Genomic DNA, 18,721 nt, shown 5'->3' on the forward strand with positions numbered 1-18,721 from the left:
GCGGCCACATCACTCCGATCTCTGCCTCTGTGGTCACATTGCCCCCTCCTCTTTTGTAGGTATCAAATCTCTCTCTACCTCATTCTCTTTTTTTTTTAAGATTTTTTTTGATGTGGACCACTTTTTCAAATCTTTATTGAATTTCTTACAATATTGCTTCTGTTTTATGTTTTTGGTTTTTTGGCCACAAGGCATGTGGGGTCTTAGCTCCCTGACCAGGGACCGAACCCACACCCCCTCCATTGGAAGGCGAAGTCTTAACCACTGGACCACCAGGGAAGTCCCTCTACTGAATTCTTATGAGAACACTTGTGATTGGATTTAGGGCCCACATGGATAATCCAGAATAATTTCCTCATCTCAACATCCTTTCTTAATCACATCTGCAAAGACCCTTTGTCCTTGTAAGTTAACGTTAATAGGTTCATCATCATCATCATCATCAATAATTGCTGGCAATATTCACTTGTTCCAGTTTAACCAGCATCCCCAAAAGAGATAACTGTCTCTTACCTGTTTATTTTTTTCACTTAATTGTTTTTTTTAATTACGCAAACAATTGATGTTCATTGTAGACCATTTAGAAAATACAGAAAAGTTAAAGAAAAAAAGGATGGGAAAAGAAATTCAGTGAAAAATCATCTGTAATCCTCTCACCCAGGGGTAGCCAGACCTTCACCAAAGAGTATTTTTCTAGGCTGGGTCTTGTGTCCAACAAAGAGGAAAAGTAGGAAAAAGAGAATAAAAGTGAATAGAATAGGACAAATGATTTGGAAGGTGATAGAATAGGTTAATATTGTTCATAATAGATATGTACAGGACAGCTTAATCTAAAATAAATGTAGAGCTTTGAAATGAAATTAACCATGACAGGAGATGCTTGTATGATATATAGAAATAACACTCAGCCCTTTAGAGGAGGGACGTTTTAGCTTTGGCCTCTCACTTGAAAACCTCTGAATTTCCCCACTAATACTTCATTCTCTCACTGAGGTCAGACCCTGGCCTGCCAATCTGCCCTGTCATAGGCTTTTCTTGAGTCTTTATCAGCCTTCCTCAGGGGTCAATGTTATGAAGACTAGGGGAGTCTGGCAGAGTTCCTGCTCCTCCCAGGCTGATATCAAAGGGCAACAGGGGCTGTGACAGAAGGCAAACATTCAGACCAAAGCCAGATGTGGAACTGAAGCAACAAGAGGAAAAGCAAGAGCATCAGGTAAAAAAAAAAAATGTTTTTTTAAATCTCATTCCTCTCAGTTTATGTCTGAGAGCATGAAGAGCTTAGTAAAATCATAGCTCAGGAGCAACTTGTAAAGGAGAATGAGTGAGAAGTTTGGGGAAATGTGGAGCAGATGTTCATATGGAGCTAGACTCTCAGAAAACTTTGTATCTATCATGGTTGTCATCAGCAACCAAGTAACATCAATGAGCCTTGGGAGTCATGAGAGTATAGTTCTGCTAGTTCAAAAGCAATTAGATTTGTTTGTGAGTCCCAGCAGGTGGAAGTTATAGGGAGTCAAATTATAGCTGAAAATAAGGAAGCTATTTCTTTCTTTCTTTTTTTTTTTTTTTTGCGGTACACCGGCCTCTCACTGCTGTGGCCCCGCAATCCTGTTGCGGAGCACAGGCTCCGGACACGCAGGCCCAGCGGCCATGGCTCACGGGCCCAGCCGCTCTGCGGCATGTGGGATCTTCCCGGACCGGGGCACGAACCCGAGTTCCCGGCATCGGCAGGCGGACTCTCAACCACTGTGCCACCAGGGAAGCCCAAGACATTTGGACTGTTTTGAAACTTGGGTAGTATAACATTTGAAAAAACAATTTTAATCTGGAGCAAAATAACATTTGAAAAAAACAAGTTTAAGTTGGCAAATTGATGACACAATCGAGACAGCAGAAACCTGCTACAGTTTCCAAAAAAAAGCCTGTCCGATGCAGAAAACGCACATTTGAAGCAAATTAAAGAATTTGGACATTTTTGAAAGCAGGGCCCAATATCTTGAAGTTACACCACAAAATTTTGAAAAAGTGCAAAGAACTTTTTTCTTTTTTTCTTTTTCTCCAAAAACGGATCTTTTTGGTTTCTTGTTTTTTTGGGTTTTTTTTCTTTTCTTGTTGAATCTGCCCCGAGAGCTTCTTGTTTTTTGGTTGTTGTTTTTTTCTTTCTTCTTTCTTGATCCTCTTTTTTGTTGTTGGTTTTGAATTCTTGTTGCCCCAGCCCCCCTTCCTGCTCCTCCCCTTTCTGACTCCCCGTCCCCCCTCGCTGGGAGTGGAGGTGCTGGGTGGGGAGGAGCGGGGAGGAGTGAAGACATTTAGGACAGGACCTCGGAGGGAAGGAGACAAGCCTGAACTGTTGGAAGGCCACTGGGGGTTCAGGAACAAAGGGAAGAATAGGATTGGGGGAGGACACAGAGAGGGCACTGCCCACCTAGGAGCTCCTGGCCAAAGTCAGGTGGAAGGAGTTGTCATAGAAGGTCCTAAGAGACAGGAGGCAGGAAGCTGTCTGTGGGGGGATGGAGGGGAGTGTCTCAGTGACCTGTTGGTTGACCTTCTGCCAGGAGGGAAGTTCCTAGCGGCATGAGGGAGGCGGGCAGAGGCACTAGGGACCAGCTGTGGAGGCCCAGGCCTGGATCTTATTTGCCCGAGTGCCCAGGCTGGTCAGAGATTGCAGGTGTCAAGAAAGAGGAGGGCCTGGAGGCCAGGGGTGACGCCAGCACAGGCACTGTGGCTGCATCGTGGAGGAGCTGCAGGGGCAGGGACCCTGGCCAGCCCTCTCAGACTCCCACCCTCTTCCAGAATTAGTTACCCCTCAAGGGGCCTTCTACACATGGGAGTGATCATGGGATCCTTTGGGGACATGGCAAGAGAAGGGTCCAGAGCTCAGGACTTAGGCCAGTTTGGGGGAGAGCTGCACCCTGGCTTCATTAGGCAGGCTGTTTCCCACCCTGCCGCCTCTGGCCACAGTAATTAAGCTGGGGGTTGCCATGGTAACTGGGGATGAGACCAAGCCCCCAGGGACCCTAGGGCCTGCCACCCCCTCACCCACAGAACAGGCTACCATGTGGAGCTGAGGCCCACGGCCTGAGTCGAAGGAAACGCCTGGACCCTCCCAGGATCTCTAGCTCCAGTGGCAGCCTTGAGAGCTCGCTCTTCCTAGGAGCAGGAAGGAGATTTGCTGTGTGTGGGGGGGAAGGGGTTCCCCTGGGTCCAGCAGATGCCCTGAGGAGGGCCAGCCCCCAGCCCTACCTCTGCTAGGCTTCTTGGAAGGTCTGCCAGGCATGGGGAGAAGTGCTGTAGGGCACACCGGCAGGAGGTGGGGAGGGATCTTCTGCCAGGGTTAGCTGGGGAGGGAGGGAGGAGAATCCGTTCTTGCCCCCCAGGGATGGGAGTGACATGTCCCCTGAACTCTGGGCTGGAACTCAGCAGGCCTGGGAGCTGGGCGGTGCTGCTTCTGGTCTGACTGTGTCCTTGTCCCCCACCCCCCGGCCCACCGACCCGCCCCCTCCCCACGCAGGTATCCGGGACTCCGGGAAGAAGCCGGTGATGCTGTTTCTGCATGGAGGCTCCTACGTGGAGGGCACCGGGAACATGTTGGATGGCTCTGTCCTGGCCACCTACGGCAACGTCATTGTATCCACACTCAACTACCGGCTTGGGGTGCCTGGTGAGGGTGGGCAGCCAACTCTAGGGGCTGGAGTCTGGGAGGAGGGCCTGCTGGCAGGGTTCCTCTAAACCCAGTAGAAGCAGAATGGCTTCTGGGTTGGACTGAGCTGCCCAGAAAGAGGGCAAGCGTGCTGTGACACCCCCAGGAAACCCCCTTTCTTCCTCTACCCCCAGGTTTTCTCAGCACTGGGGACCAGACTGCAAAAGGCAACTACGGGCTCATGGACCAGATCCAGGCCCTGCGCTGGCTCAGTGAGAACATTGCCCACTTTGGGGGCGACCCCGAGCACATCACCGTCTTCGGATCTGGGGCAGGGGCCTCCTGTGTCAACCTTCTGATCCTCTCCCACCATTCGGAAGGTACCAGCCACCTCCTCAGCCTGTCCCTCTTGTCCCCTTTCTCACACCCTCAACCCCAGCAGGTCCCCCTTCTCCTCCCTCAGGCTGATACAGCCCAGCCTAAAGCCTGCCTGTCCCACCAGGGCTGTTCCAGAAGGCCATCGCCCAGAGTGGCACTGCTATCTCTAGCTGGTCTGTCAACTACCAGCCTCTCAAGTACACGCGGCTGCTGGCGGCCAAGGTGGGCTGTGACCGGGAGGACAGCGCCAAGGCCGTGGAGTGTCTGTGCCGGAAGCCTTCTCGGGAGCTGGTGGACCAGGACGTACAGCCCGCCTGGTATGGGGGTGGGAGAGGGCCAGGTCCAGGCCTCCATTCTCCTTGCTGGTTCCAAGGAGGTTGAGGGTGAGAGGTGCCCACAGGCCACAAGCATTCCATTTAGCCAGGAGAGGGGGACTTCAAGGCCCTCCCGGGGCCCTGCCTTCTCCCAGAAGCCTTCCCTAGGCGGAGGTGCCTAAACAGAGCCAGTGTGCACGAGGCTCCATGAAGTGCTTGAGGGAGGACTTCCCGAGAGGTCAAGTACCCTGAAGGGCTCAGAAGGTTTTAACTAGGGGAGAGGAGTCTTCTGAGCAGAGGACTCAGCAGGCTGTGAGCTGAGAGGAGGCCGGTGAACAGGTGATGCGACCTTGACCCCTTCTCCCCAGCTACCATATCGCCTTTGGGCCCGTGGTGGACGGTGACATAGTCCCCGATGACCCTGAGATCCTCATGCAGCAGGGAGAATTCCTCAACTATGACATGCTCATCGGTGTCAACCAGGGAGTGGGCCTCAAGTTCGTGGAGGACTCGGCGGAGAGCGAGGACGGCATGTCCGCCAGCGCCTTCGACTTCACCGTCTCCAACTTTGTGGACAACCTATATGGCTACCCGGAGGGCAAGGATGTGCTGCGGGAGACCATCAAGTTTATGTACACGGACTGGGCCGACAGGGACAATGGCGAGATGTGGCGCAAGACCCTGCTGGCGCTCTTTACCGGCCACCAGTGGGTGGCACCGGCTGTGGCCACCGCCAAGTTGCACGCTGACTACCAGTCCCCTGTCTACTTTTACACCTTCTACCACCACTGCCAGGCTGAGGGCCGGCCCGAGTGGGCAGATGCAGCGCACGGGCATGAGCTACCCTACGTCTTTGGTGTGCCCATGGTGGGTGCCACCGACCTCTTCCCCTGCAACTTCTCCAAGAATGATGTCATGCTCAGCGCCGTGGTCATGACCTACTGGACCAACTTCGCCAAGACCGGGTGAGGGCCAGAGGGGCTGGGTTGGGCATCCCTGCAGGTCAGGGCACACACCGCCTCCATCCTCAGCCCCTTCTCTCCCTCTCCTTCACACGGCCATCATTCCTCCATCAAGGCACTCTTGCCTTCTCGACTCAGACACCTGCCGGACAGCTCTTCTGTGTGTGTTGAAGACTCAGAAGAGTTGGACAGAGAGGTCCCTGTCTTTTCTGGGGGGTGGGCTCACTTGGTGCCTTCGGCTCCGTGTCTGTCTCTCCTTCCCTCCCTTGCCCACCCAGCTCTCTCCTTCTCCTCCCAGAGCTCGGCCCGCTGTCTGAGTGCTCCCATCTGTGTATCTGAGTGTGTGTGAGGGTTTGTGTCTGTCTATTGCTGTCTCTGCCTCTCTCTCTTGAAATCTATTGATATCTCTGCTTGCTTTGATCTGGTTACTCTGTACTCGCTGGTTTCCCCCTGGCTGTCTCTCATGTCCTTTTGTGTCTCTGTTTCCATATGTCTCTATCTCATTCATTCTCAGACTCTGCCTCTGTCACTGGTGGTCTGTCTCTGCCCTCTCTGCCCCTCTGTCCTCATCTCAGACTGTCTCTGGCAGTCTGGCTCCATCCCTATTTGTCTGTCTGTCTGTCCGTCTCTGGCAGTTTCTCTGTCTCTTCGTATCCGTCTCTGTCTCTCTTCCCGTCTCCCCAGCTCTCTGTGGCCTCGCCTGCCACAGATGACAGACACACATTCCCTGCCACGGGGAAGAGAGGAGATCTTGCATCCCTGTGCTGCCTGGGAACTTGTCTTCCCCTGGGTCCAGGATGCATTTCTGAGTGGAAACATGTTCTTGCATGTGGATGTACGTTTTCCCATGCAGACGACCCCTTTCTCTCCAGCACTTCCCTGCATCTTAGGGCCTCAGGCCCAGCACTTAACTTCTCACACAGCAGGTGTGAAAGGACTTCAAACTGACAGAAGCTGAGGGGGAGGGACAAACGCTGAGGAGATGAACAGAGCCTAAGCTCTGCCCTTCCTTCCCCTAGAGTTCGGGGGGTGGGGTGGGGTGGGGCCTGCGTGGCACCTGCCACCCACAGAGGCCGTGCATGTTTGACCAAAGCCCTCACCGCCGTCTGAGGGCAGCCCTTCTTCCCTCAGTCCTCAGACCGTCGCTCATCCGTGCCAAACTGCTGAGGTGGGTTTGAGGGGCGAAGACCCCCCAAAACTTGCCAAGGATTCCTCAGCCCTGGGCCAGGGCAGGTAGGATACAGGAGAGGGGGAGGTGGCAGCTAAAGGGGTCCCGCCTGCATCCTTCTTCTCGCCATGTCTCATCCCTCCCTCTCTGCCCCTGTTTTCCCTCCCCCCTTTGCCGTCCCCCTCTGAAGACATCCCTTCCTGGTCTCAAGCCAGCTTCTCCCCTCAGCTGCCCACCCCCTCCTTTGACCTGCCCCCTCTCCCCTGGGCCTCCAGGGCTGAAGGAAAGGAGCAGTGGAGGGGGGAGGGGAGGAGAGCAGGGGAGAAAGACTTCCCCGGACAGGTTGGGGGAGAGAACGGGGTCAGCTGTACTGAGGAACAGATGGAGGGGGCAGTGGGGGACAGCGCTTGGGCAGACACCAGCAGGAAGAATTTGATTTGAAAGGATGTGTGTAAGGTGACTGCCCAAAGAGAAACGGTTTGGGCCTCTGGGGAAGGGAACAATGTCGGGAAGGGTTTCAAGGGACACCAGCCGAGAAGGAGCCAATCCTCGTCTGCTGGCATTTTGTGGGTTCATTGGTGCCAAATTTGAATAGGGGGTGGAGTGCTGTCTTCCACTGACCCCCAAATCCCTGGTCTTGGCTCCCCAGAACTTTGCCTCCTGACTGTCCCTTCTGCCCCCACCTCCACCCATGGAAACTTAGTTCTTTTCCTACCCCTTCCCCTGCCTGGTCTAGCTCCTTTCCAAACAGCCCTGCCTTCTAAATGCTAGGGACCTGGGCCCTGAACCCTGTAGACAGATGCCCCCCAAACTGGGGCATGGGAGGGGGGCTGGGGGACCCCATGATTCAGCCATGGACTCCAATGCCCAGCCCCTGTCCCCAGAACAATTCCTTGACAATCCCCTGTCCCCACCCCAACCCTTCGCGGCTCTGTACACATTTTTAAACCTGGCAAAAGATGAAGAGAATATTGTAAATTGTCGGAGTCCAGCTCCAACGAGTCCAGGTAAACCTGAGGGATGGACGGCGTCAGCGAAGGAAACAAGACCTGACACCCTTTGTAGATGTCAGCACGTCAAGCACAAATTTATTTTTCAGAGCAAGTATTTATATATAGGCAGGTTTCATCATCATGTACAAAATCAAAACATCTCAACATGTTCTAACCTCAAAATATTTTTGTCAGTTTTCTGAAAATGTCTCCAGTTTCTAGATGTACTAACAAGATAATTCCCCAAGTTCTCATTAGTTGCAGGTTATTTTCTAATAGTTAAGCCAAGCTATTATGTAAGGTCTTTAATACAGAAGTGCAATCTTCGTGTTCTTTCTGCATGGGCAAGTTTTTTTTTTTAACATCTTTATCGGGGTATAATTGCTTTACAGTGGTGTGTTAGTTTCTGCTTTATAACAAAGTGAATCAGTTATACATATACATATGTTCCCATATCTCTTCCCTCTTGCGTCTCCCTCCCTCCCACCCCTCCAGGCGGTCACAAAGCACCGAGCTGATCTCCCTGTGCTATGCGGCTGCTTCCCACTAGCCATCTACCTTACGTTTGGTAGTGTATATATGTCCGTGCCTCTCTCTCGCTTTGTCACAGCTCACCCTTCCCTCTCCCCATATCCTCAAGTCCGTTCTCCAGCAGGTCTGTGTCTTTATTCCTCTCTTACCCCTAGGTTCTTCATGACACTTTTTTTTCTTAAATGCATGGGCAAGTTTTTTGAATAGTGCCTTAAAAATATTTACAATATATCCTACAGTTCCTGTGCACCTGACTCCACTAGTAGCACTTACAATACCTCCTACGCTCCTGTTTATCACCTGGCAATTGTTGCCAGAGTATTAACCTTTCTTTATAGTGGACCCATATGAAAGCAAAATCATCAACAGCCCCTTCGTAGGGCCACTGTTGTTCAATTGGGGGTGTTTTCCATAGGAACATCCCTATATTTCCATTTGTGTATTGCGTTCGCAGTTTCCTGGGGCTGAAATAGGTACTTTCCATTTTGTAATAACAATAGTGGGGGGTGGTAGTAGTTTTTCTCATTTTCCTAACCCTGGGCGCAAATCTCCCTTGTGCTGTTTCCATAGATAAGCTTAACACAACCAAACAAATCAATAGAGATGTAGTCCACCGTCCTGGCACAGTGCTGCTTTGCAGTCCTGCCTTTGATTGCATCATGACTTTGTCACGGCGCAGGGACTCCAGGATGGAATATTGTAAATATAAAAGTTTAACTGTTGGTTTTGCCTGCTGTTATGTTGGGAGGTAGGGGTGGGGCTCTGAAGAGACAAACCCTGGAGAAGTGACTCTGCCAGTGAGGGAGGAGGAGGGGGTCCGAGCCCACAGCCCTTTCCAGTGAACAGCTCTGAGGTCAGAGAGAAAGGGGGAGTGAGTGCTGGGGTGAGGTGGTCATTGGTAATGGGGTTGTTCAGGGAGTTAAGATCAGGACCAGTGTTTGTGCAGAGGTCAGAGCCTGGTGTAGAGGACCAGGCAGGGGCTGATGGGGACAGACACCAAACAGGCCAGAGGGCCTATGGGCTGGTGCAGGTGGCTGGCTACAGGAGAGACATGCAAGGTGAAGGGTTTGGCCTCTGCTAAGCCCTGGCCCAGGCTGGAGGGTCAAACACAGGCCCAGGACTCTCCCTCTTGGCACACTGTGAGGGAGAGCCCCACATCGTTGTGACCCGCTTACCCCCAGGAGCCTCTGGGACAGGAAGGCGGCCGGTAGTACTGTGGGCACAGTAGGTTGGGGCCCTAGGGACCCCCATGGCCACGGCCACTCAGTCACTGTGTCCTCCCCCACCTAGCTCTGGCGCAGACTCCATGGCTTCTTACACCAAGTGTTTCGTGTTATTTGTGAGAAAGGTAAGTGGAGGATGGGGAGGTTGGGGAATAGGAAAGGCAGAAACCTGGTGTTCTAGCCCTGACCTTAAGTGGACCCCTTCCCCTCCCGCTCTCCCTGCTCAGACACCATAACTATGCAGCTTTTCTTCCTGCAACCTGCCTCTCCATTCCTGGAGGAGCCAGGCTCCCCACCAGCCTCTCACCTGTCCCCGATCCACAGAAGCTTCTAAGTTATGCTCACCTGGGAAGCAGACCCAGCCCCCGAAGCAGAGCGCCCCTGCAGTCTGCCTTCGGTGCACCATGGACCCTGTGAAAATGATCGTGTCCCCCCCACCCACTCGCCGCTATCGCCGTCGAGACTCTTCAGCACGCCGCGCCCACTGCCCCATAGCCTGGGCCCCTGACAACTGACAGCGATGACGAGAAGCCCCCACGTCAGCACACAACAATCTGCCCCCACAACTGGAATTGCCCCAAGGACTGGGAAGGCTTTCAGTCCACCCAGGGGTTCTGGACTCTCTGGGCCCAGGATGCTGTGGAGCCACCTACCCAGACCATCTGCTTCCAGCAAACTGTAGAGGGAAGGCCGCTCAAAAGAGAGGCAGTCAGAGCTGGGCCTACAGGCCTACGCGTAACCTGTGAACCCCCGCCCTACAGCCCTCAGGCCCTGAGCCACAAGAACGGTTGGGGGGTGCCCCAAGCAGAACAGGAGCAGTGCTCGCCAGCCCAGCCACCCATCCTGGGCCCAGCCCACGTCGCAGACATCCCCCGGCGCCACTCCCCAGGGCGCATAGCCTATAATGCCAGAGACGTGAGGCGGCAGCTGTGGGAGCTGACCAGGGAGGTGGAGGTCCTCTCCCACTGTTACCCCCTGGTCTCTGGATCCAGCATGGCTGAGGGGACGGGAAAGGCCTAGGTATACCGTTCCCTGACAGAGAGGTGACTGGGAGAAGAATAAAAAGAAGAGAGGAGGTGGTTTGTGGTGGTGTGGGGGGTGCCAGGGCCCACACAGCCACAGGGAATTCCCGGGATGTCCAGTGATTAGGACTACACGCTTTCATTGCTGACGGCCCCAGTTCAATCCCTGGTCGGGGAACTAAGATCCTGCAAACCACACTGCATGGCCAAAAAGAAAAAAAAAGAGAGAAAGAAAGAGAAACAGCCAGTGGGCATTTTCCATCAAGACTCCAAACACGCAGCAGGTGCTCAATATAGACCCACTTGATGGAATCAGCTTAAAATGATCGATAACGTTAGTCAAATGAAAATGAACAGAGAAGCAGGGTGATTCATAAAAGGCCTATCTGCTCACATTCCAGGAACCCATCTGGTATGGAAGGTGAGGTCTATATTCCTCTATATCTGTTGAGATGTTCATTGTGCAAACAAAATGACTTGAGGTTCACCAGGTACCACTTTCACAGACCCCAGCAATGAACCCCAGCAATGATCCCAGGACTGCCTCCACAAGAATTCAGGCCTTGCCCGAGACCCAGGCCTCCCCAAGAACCCGGGCCTTGCTCAAGATCCAGGCCTCCACAAGCTTCCAGGCCTTACCCAAGACCCTTACCTCTGCAAGAATCCAAGCCTTTCCCATGACTCTGACTTTCAGAAGAATCCAGTCATTACCCAAGATTCTAGCACCCAGAAGAGCTTAGGTTCTACTCGAGATAGACGTTTCTTTAAACGTCCATATCTCACCCAGCCCTCTGGTCTCCACAAGAACACACCATTTCTCCAAACTTCTGACATTCAGAGGAGCTCAGGCTTTATGCACGATTCTGGAGTCTATAGGAATCTAGAAAGAAAGCAAGAGACTGTATTCTATAAAAGTCAAGAGCTCTCCCTAAAAACTGGCTTCCATAATAGCCCACACCCTTCTCAAGATTCTGGATATGACAAGAGTACAGGTAATGCCCAAGATGCAGGAGTCTCTAGGAGTCCAGACTTTACCCAAGATTCTAGGCCAGAGAAGCGTCCACACCTTGCCTAAGACTCTGGAGTCATCAAGAGCTCAGGCCCTTGCCAGGAATCTGAAGAGCCCAGGCCTTGTGGAAACCCCTCGCCTCCATAAGGGCTCAAGCCTTACCCGAGACTCAGGAGACTACAAGAATCCAGGTCTTACCCAAGATTCTGGAGTCTGCAGGAGCTAAGGCCTTACTCAAGATTCTGACCTCCGTAAGTATCCAGGCTTTACCCAAGCCACTGAAGTCAAAAGGAGATGTGGCCTTACCCAAGATGCTGGAAATTACAGGAGCTCAGAACATACCCATGACCCTAACTTCCACAAGTACTCGGGAATTAATCGCGATGCTGGCCCCCATAAGCGTCCAGCTCTTACTCAAGACTCTGGCTTATCCAAGAGATCAGGCCTCCATAACAACTCATGCCTTATCCCAAACCCTGGCCTCAACAAGAACCATCTGGAACTGACTCTGTCCAAGTTTTGGGCCCACATCAGACCCGAAAGTCATTTATATCTGAGGCAGTTCCTCGAAAGGAGGATGCTGGGCAGCACATACCATGGACTTCTGTCCCACCCAGTCAGAACTCCTGCTCTCCCAGGGCTCAGGTGGCCTACAATGACCTGCAAATCTTCTCAGAAGTACCTGTACTGATTGAGCTCCAATCACCCTCCCGGCGAGCAGGCAGCCAAGACTGGGTGTACTTCAGTTCCTCCAGCCTGCCAGAACTATCGCCAGATGTCTACGCCTCCCAAAACCAGCTGGAAGCCCTACTGTCCTGGGTCAGGCACCCGGCTAGGACATGTGGTCTTTGACGCCCGCCAGAGACAGTTCAGAGCAGGCAGGGACAAGTGCGAAGCTCTGTCTCCCAGGCGCCTTCACCGAGAGACATCCAACAACTCACCAGAGACCATCAAGGAGTGGGGATATCAGTGTGCTCAGAGCAACTTAGAAAAAAAGGGACAGATATGCATGAGGAGTAAAGAGACAAGAGAAGTGTTCTGTGGGTGGTTGAGGACATCCACCCCAGCCCAATTCCACAGGACCTGATGAGGACCTAAAGTATCCCCGCTTTCCCTCCATCGCTGTCTAGCTAAATCCGTTATCCCCAAGGCCCTAGAGCTGCACTGTCAATTACAGTAGCCACTAGCCAAATGCCTGTTGGAATGTAAATTAGTTAAAATTAAGGAAAATTAATTCTGTTAAAAATTAAGTTAAAATGTTAAAAATTCTCTTCCTCAGGGAACGGAATTTCCCTGGCATCCAATTCTGTTCCCTGGCGGTCCAGGTGTTGGGACTTGGCGCTTTCACTGCTGTGGCTGGGGTTCAATCCCTGGTCGGGGAACTCAGACCCCACAAGCTTCATGGTTTGGCCAAAAAAAAAAAAAAAATTCTGTTCCTCAGTGCCATGACCTTCTAAGGGCTCAGTAGGCACATGGAGCTAGTGGCTACTGCACTGGACGGCACAGGTTTAGAACATTTGCATCATCATGGAAAATGCTATTGCAGAGCAGTGCTTTAGAGTTTAGAGCAATTTTCCTTTCCCTGTCACCCACCCCCAGCATCTTAAAGCTCCCCCAGAGACCAGCGAACTTTGCTCTTTTTAGGGTGCTTCAGAAGCCACCCTCTGGGGAGGAGGTAAGATGTGGGGCTGGACACCCAGTGCCTGATTTCCCCAGACTGTGAGAAAGAGCCCAGGCTTCAGTTTTCCTCATCTGGTCTCTTGGGTCACGACCAGGTGTATGGAAACTTGCCTCCCCCGTTCTGGGCTGTGTTTGGGGCTCTTGGTTACTGAGGGAGAAGACCTCTCTTTGTCAGTGACTAGGAAACCTTGTGTTCTAGGCTCCCCAAATTGAGCGCTGGATTCTGAGGGTCTCCTCCTTCATAGGCCTCCAAATTTTTCGAGGTGTCTCCACTTAATTTTCTTGCCCATGGACTTAGGCCTAGTTCACTGGGGAGACAGACCCCTGGGACAAAGGAATGTAAGAATTCCTGGGCTGCCGGCCCGAAGCCTGGCAGCGCAACTCCCCCTCCCCCGGCCCACGGACGGAGCCTCCCCAGCTGTGCTCACAGCCAGCCCAACCGCAGCCCGCACCCCTTCATGGGACACTTGAACTACTCCCGGGATCCCCACAAGGTGCGGCGCCGGGCAGCCGAATGGGCCGAGATGCTGCCCGTGCGGCGCCCTCTGGCCACGTCCGCCTCCCTCACGGTGCTGGCCGAGGCCTCGTACAAGCGGGCCCTGGCTCCCAACTCATCGCTGCTCCTCCGCCCCTCCCAGCCCCTGCCCGACGTCCAGGCTACCGAGCACCCTCCACCTCCGCCCACCTTCATGCCACTCAGCCGGAACCCGGGGGGCAATGCCAACTACCAGGTGTATGACAGCCTGGAGCGGAAGCGGCAACAGCAGGAGAGCCAAGCACGGGCCAACTCGCTGCTACCTTCCACCTCGGCCTCGAGGCCCTCTCTGCACAGGAGCCAGACTGGGAAAATGAACTGACCATGCGGCAAATGGGGGCGGGGGCGGGGTGGGGGCAGGGCATGGAGAGATTAATAAAGAGCGCCAGAGTCCAGGAAACATTGGTGGTCTGTGGCTTGGAAGCGCCACTCCTTCTGCCAGCCTGGGCCCCTGCCCTTGGCTTCCTGCAATAAGAAGCCAGTGTCCCCTTCTTGGCCTGAGGGTCCCCTTGGTTTAGTGGCCACAGTTCTGCCAGCAGGCCCCTCCTGGTCCTATACCATGCACTAAGTACATCTGCAGCTGCAGACTCCAAACCCCTGGTCTCTGGGCACCTCCTCTGTGTCTCAGCTCTTCCTGTCCCCAAAGAGCCTCATACAAGAAGCTGCTTCCAAACTGGGAGGTTCCACATCTGGGCAGGTCCAGCTCCAGGCCCAGTGAAGGGCATGAAGAAGGCTGAGGCTCTGGACTCCAGCCAGGCCTTCAGCAGGCCTCTGAGGCCAAGGTCTTCCTAGTCTCAAGAGGGGCCAAGAGACGCAATGTGTCATTTGAACAAGTGAGTCAGCGGGCGGTGAGCGAATGAATGACCGCTCGAGGGGATGTATGCCGGCCACCGGGCCCTGTTTGACTGTCCAGGCTCAGCTTACCTGACCCTGGTTACCAGGGAATGCCACTCTGGGCCCTCCTTTTCGTCCCCCTCCCTCACTGTGACCTCACCACCTGCCCCATTATGACCCAGTCTGGCTCCCAGTGACTATGTGGAGGCCAGGGTACCCAGGCAGTCCTTGGACCCCCGGCCATGGGTGAGCGAGCCCTCTACCGAGCCGAGCCGTTCACTGGCCCCATCCCCAGGAAATGCCAGGAGCTAGGAGACTCAATTCTTCTGATCCCGGTCAGCTTCATCTTGCTCAACGTGGGGATCAACGTGGTGACTATGGTCAGGGCAGGATCTGTGCAGCGCGGTTGGGGGAGCCCTGGGGTCTTGAAGGGGCTGAGGTGGGAGGGCTGCTGGGGTGTGGCCGGACAAGTGTTGGATTTCAGGGCTAACCCTGCTCCCGGTCTCCCCCCTCCCCTGCTTCCCTCAGCTCTGGAGGCATCTGAAGAGTTACTTGCGGGTACTTTTCAATCGTATTTTCCCCAAAGGTGAGTGGGCGCCAGCGTGGGCTCAGGGGATGTGGGCCTGTCCCCTTTCTTCTATCCCTGCCTTGATTCTCAGCCCCTCAGGAAGCCAGGCCCTGACCCATCTCGCCTTTCCCTGCAGACAAGCAAGCCAGCTGTGTAGGCAGCCATCGCATGTGCATGCGCTGCTCCGTGGATCCCAAGAACCTGTGCTCAAGAGTTTCTTCCCGCTTCCGCCATCGCCCAAGCTTCCTGCTCGGGCACCCAAACCACCACCCAAACTCCTGGATACCAGACACAAATGACGAGAATGCTTCTAAGTGCTGCTGGATGCCGCCTCAGTGTGGATGGGCTGGGGCTTCCACGGAGGCTCCATGGGGACTGTGGATGGAGCGGGTAGTGGGAGCTGGGGAGGCCCCTCCGGTCACAGCCTTAAAGTCCCAAGCCACCTTGTACTCCAGGCAGGAGACATCTTCCAAGCTCCGAAGGATGAGCAAGGTGGACGTGGTTCCACTCCGCCTGCCCCAAGACAGCAAGACTAAGACACCAGACTCTGACCCAGCCCAGGTCCCAGCCCGGGCCCAGACCCGCTCCCCAGTTCAGCCCCCTGCGCATGCTCCTGCCAAGGCCCAGGCCACCTCCTCAGCCCAGCCCCCTGGGCACACCCGCCCCCCACCCTGGCCGAGACCTGCTCCCGAGGCCATGCCCATGAGCACACTTCCGCCCAGACCCAGGCCTTCTCCCTAGTGCACCCCACTGGGAACACTCCTGCCAAAGCCCAGACCTTCTCCTCCACCCACCCCTCTGAGCACGCCCCACCTCAGGCCCAGACTTGCTCCACATTCCACTCCCCTGAGCACACCACCCCCCAGGCCCAGACCCCCTCCCCAGCCCTCACCCCTGAGCACAGCCCTGCCCAGGTCCATGGCCCTGAGCATACCTCAGCCCATACCCCAGCCCAGGCCCAAGACCAGGACACCTCACATGCCTCAGCCCAGTCCTTGGGCCAAACTTCTGTCTGCACCCTGACCCATGCTCATCTGACCTATATCCATGCCAACACTCTGGTCCCTCTCCCAACTTCTACCCCTGCTACTACTCCTGCCCTAGCCCCTACACCAGCCCCTGTCCCGATCTTTGCCACAACCTCTGTCCCAGGGCTGGGCATGGCCCTGACAAACACTCAAGTCCCGTCCACCACCCCTATGCCCATCCTAGGTTCTATTCCCTCTACCTTGTCTGCCTTTAGCCAAGGCCTCTCCTCCGGCCATGTGGTCTACCATGACCGCAGGGTAAAGCAGAACTTATTCCATGTGTGTCTGCCTCAGAACTCTGGGTATTCCAGAAAGAACTTGCTGCTGGATGCCGCCTCAGTGTGGATGGGTTGGTACCCCCTCCAGGCCCCAAGAGGGTCATGGTCTGGTGAGCTCTGGTACAGCAGAGCAAACACTGAAGCAATGTAGTAGGGACAGTGCCAAGCCCTCCACAGGATCCATACTGGGTTACCTGGAGTTGGGGAATATGGAAGGAAAGACCTCAAATGATGCCAAAGACAAATTTGTACAGTCCAAGACCTTCCCTTACTGCAGCTTCCATCCTTGCAGGTCTGAGAAGAGAAACACAGACCCCCAGACTCCAGTCTACCCCACATTCCTGGTGTACTCCAAGGATGCTGCACCTTCTCAACCTTGCTTCCATTCTCCAACCAGTGCCCAGAGCTCACCATGCACCATGCCTCCACCATGCACTCTTTCTCTGCCTCTTGTTTCTCCCAGATCCTTTGTCCTTCAACACAGCAACCACCAGAAGCCCTCCACCTTAATACAACCCCCCACCTTTCCCCCAACCTCCAAGTCTCCTCAGTCTGTCCTCTCTTCCCAGGGCCCCATCCCTCCCCAGTTATCCACTACTTCCCAAACCCCAAACCAGCCCCAACCCCCTGAACTTCATGAGAGTCTAGGCCTCAACCAAGGCTCTGTCCTCCAAAGGACCCCAGGCCCTTCAAAAGACTGTAGAGTTTTCAGAAACCCAGGCCTTACCCCAAATCCAAGCCTCCACAAGGACCCAGGCCTTATCCAAGACCCAGGCCTCCATAAGAACCCAGGCCTTACCCGAGACCCAGGTCTCCCCAAGAACCCAGGCCTTGCTCAAGATCCAGGCCTCCACAAGCTTCCAGGCCTTACCCAAGACCCTTACCTCTGCAAGAATCCAAGCCTTTCCCACGACTCTGACTTTCAGAAGAATCCAGTCATTACCCAAGATTCTGGTGCCCAGAAGAGCTTAGGTTCTACTCGAGATAGACGTTTCTTTATACACCCATATCTCACCCAAACCTCTGGTCTCCACAAGAACACACCATTTCTCCAAACTTCTGACATTCAGAGGAGCTCAGGCTTTATGCATTATTCTGGAGTCTATAGGAATCTGGAACGAAAGCAAAAGACTGTACTGTATAAAAGTCAAGAGCTCTCCCAAAAAACTGGCTTCCATAATAGCCCACACCCTTCTCAAGATTCTGGATGTGACAAGAGTACAGGTAATGCCCAAGATTCAGGAGTGTCTAGGAGTCCAGACTTTACCCAAGATTCCGGGCCAGAGAAGTATCCATACCTTGCCCAAGACTCTGGAGCCAACAAGAGCTCAGGCCTTTGCCAGGAATCTGAAGAGCCCAGGCCTTGTGCAAACCCCTCACCTCCATAAGGGCTCAAGCCTTACCCGAGACTCAGGAGACTACAAGAATCCAGGTCTTACCCAAGATTCTTGAGTCTGCAGGAGCCAAGGCCTTACTCAAGATTCTGACCTCCATAAGTATCCAGGCTTTACCCAAGCCACTGAAGTCAAAAGGAGATGTGGCCTTACCCAAGATGCTGGAAATTACAGGAGCTCAGAACATACCCATGACCCTAACTTCCACAAGTACTCGGGAATTAATCGCGATGCTGGCCCCCATAAGGGTCCAGCTCTTACTCAAGACTCTGGCTTATTCAAGAGATCAGGCCTCCATAACAACTCATGCCTTATCCCAAACCCTGGCCTCAACAAGAACCATCTGGAACTGACTCTGTCCAAGTTTTGGGCCCACATCAGACCCGAAAGTCATTTATATCTGAGGCAGTTCCTCGAAAGGAGGATGCTGGGCAGCACATACCATGGACTTCTGTCCCACCCAGTCAGAACTCCTGCTCTCCCAGGGCTCAGGTGGCCTACAATGACCTGCAAATCTTCTCAGAAGTACCTGTACTGATTGAGCTCCAATCACCCTCCCGGCGAGCAGGCAGCCAAGACTGGGTGTACTTCAGTTCCTCCAGCCTGCCAGAACTATCGCCAGATGTCTACGCCTCCCAAAACCAGCTGGAAGCCCTACTGTCCTGGGTCAGGCACCTGGCTAGGACATGTGGTCTTTGACGCCCGCCAGAGACAGTTCAGAGCAGGCAGGGACAAGTGCGAAGCTCTGTCTCCCAGGCGCCTTCACCGAGAGACATCCAACAACTCACCAGAGACCATCAAGGAGTGGGGATATCAGTGTGCTCAGAGCAACTTAGAAAAAGAGGGACAGATATGCATGAGGAGTAAAGAGACAAGAGAAGTGTTCTGTGGGTGGTTGAGGACATCCACCCCAGCCCAATTCCACAGGACCTGATGAGGACCTAAAGTATCCCCGCTTTCCCTCCATCGCTGTCTAGCTAAATCCGTTATCCCCAAGGCCCTAGAGCTGCACTGTCAATTACAGTAGCCACTAGCCAAATGCCTGTTGGAATGTAAATTAGTTAAAATTAAGGAAAATTAATTCTGTTAAAAATTAAGTTAAAATGTTAAAAATTCTCTTCCTCAGGGAACGGAATTTCCCTGGCATCCAATTCTGTTCCCTGGC

The 18,721-nt window shown here is 53.8% G+C and overlaps 2 protein-coding genes, 1 long non-coding RNA gene and 1 pseudogene across 3 annotated transcripts in view; 3 read left to right on the forward strand and 1 right to left on the reverse strand.

Annotated features, from left to right (window-relative positions):
* Nucleotides 1-3,519: 3,519 nt before the first annotated feature.
* Nucleotides 3,520-5,336, forward strand: LOC137211785 (neuroligin-2-like). The gene is made up of 4 exons (XM_067714408.1): nucleotides 3,520-3,661; nucleotides 3,835-4,020; nucleotides 4,143-4,335; nucleotides 4,701-5,336. Exons 1-4 carry the CDS (start codon nucleotides 3,541-3,543, stop codon nucleotides 5,299-5,301), a joined length of 1,101 nt encoding a protein of 366 aa, XP_067570509.1. The 5' UTR covers nucleotides 3,520-3,540; the 3' UTR covers nucleotides 5,302-5,336.
* Nucleotides 5,337-7,520: 2,184 nt separating this feature from the next.
* LOC137211787 (uncharacterized) overlaps nucleotides 7,521-18,721 on the reverse strand; it is a 350,093-nt gene continuing 338,892 nt past the window's right edge. The window contains exon 2 of the long non-coding RNA XR_010937212.1: nucleotides 7,521-7,819. This is a non-coding gene — a long non-coding RNA (uncharacterized lncRNA). The remainder of the gene's footprint in view (nucleotides 7,820-18,721) is intronic.
* LOC137212523 (spermatid maturation protein 1-like) lies at nucleotides 9,002-10,388 on the forward strand (annotated as a pseudogene).
* LOC137212524 (uncharacterized protein SPEM3-like) lies at nucleotides 14,531-18,392 on the forward strand. The gene is given in 7 exon segments (XM_067716004.1): nucleotides 14,531-14,534; nucleotides 15,478-16,186; nucleotides 16,251-17,510; nucleotides 17,512-17,894; nucleotides 17,897-18,143; nucleotides 18,145-18,343; nucleotides 18,345-18,392. Coding segments are annotated over 7 exon segments (2,850 nt in total).

This window comes from Pseudorca crassidens, chromosome 19 (genome assembly GCF_039906515.1).
Source record: "Pseudorca crassidens isolate mPseCra1 chromosome 19, mPseCra1.hap1, whole genome shotgun sequence".
In the NCBI taxonomy this organism is placed as follows: domain Eukaryota; kingdom Metazoa; phylum Chordata; class Mammalia; order Artiodactyla; family Delphinidae; genus Pseudorca; species Pseudorca crassidens.

Excerpts from the sequence above, each read along its gene's own strand:
- LOC137211785 (XM_067714408.1), top strand. The coding sequence starts at position 3,541 with ATGCTGTTTCTGCATGGAGGCTCCTACGTGGAGGGCACCGGGAACATG. Across the intron at positions 4,021-4,142 it reads CCTCTCCCACCATTCGGAAG|GGCTGTTCCAGAAGGCCATC; the intron begins GTACCAGCCACC and ends CTGTCCCACCAG. Across the intron at positions 4,336-4,700 it reads CAGGACGTACAGCCCGCCTG|CTACCATATCGCCTTTGGGC; the intron begins GTATGGGGGTGG and ends CCTTCTCCCCAG.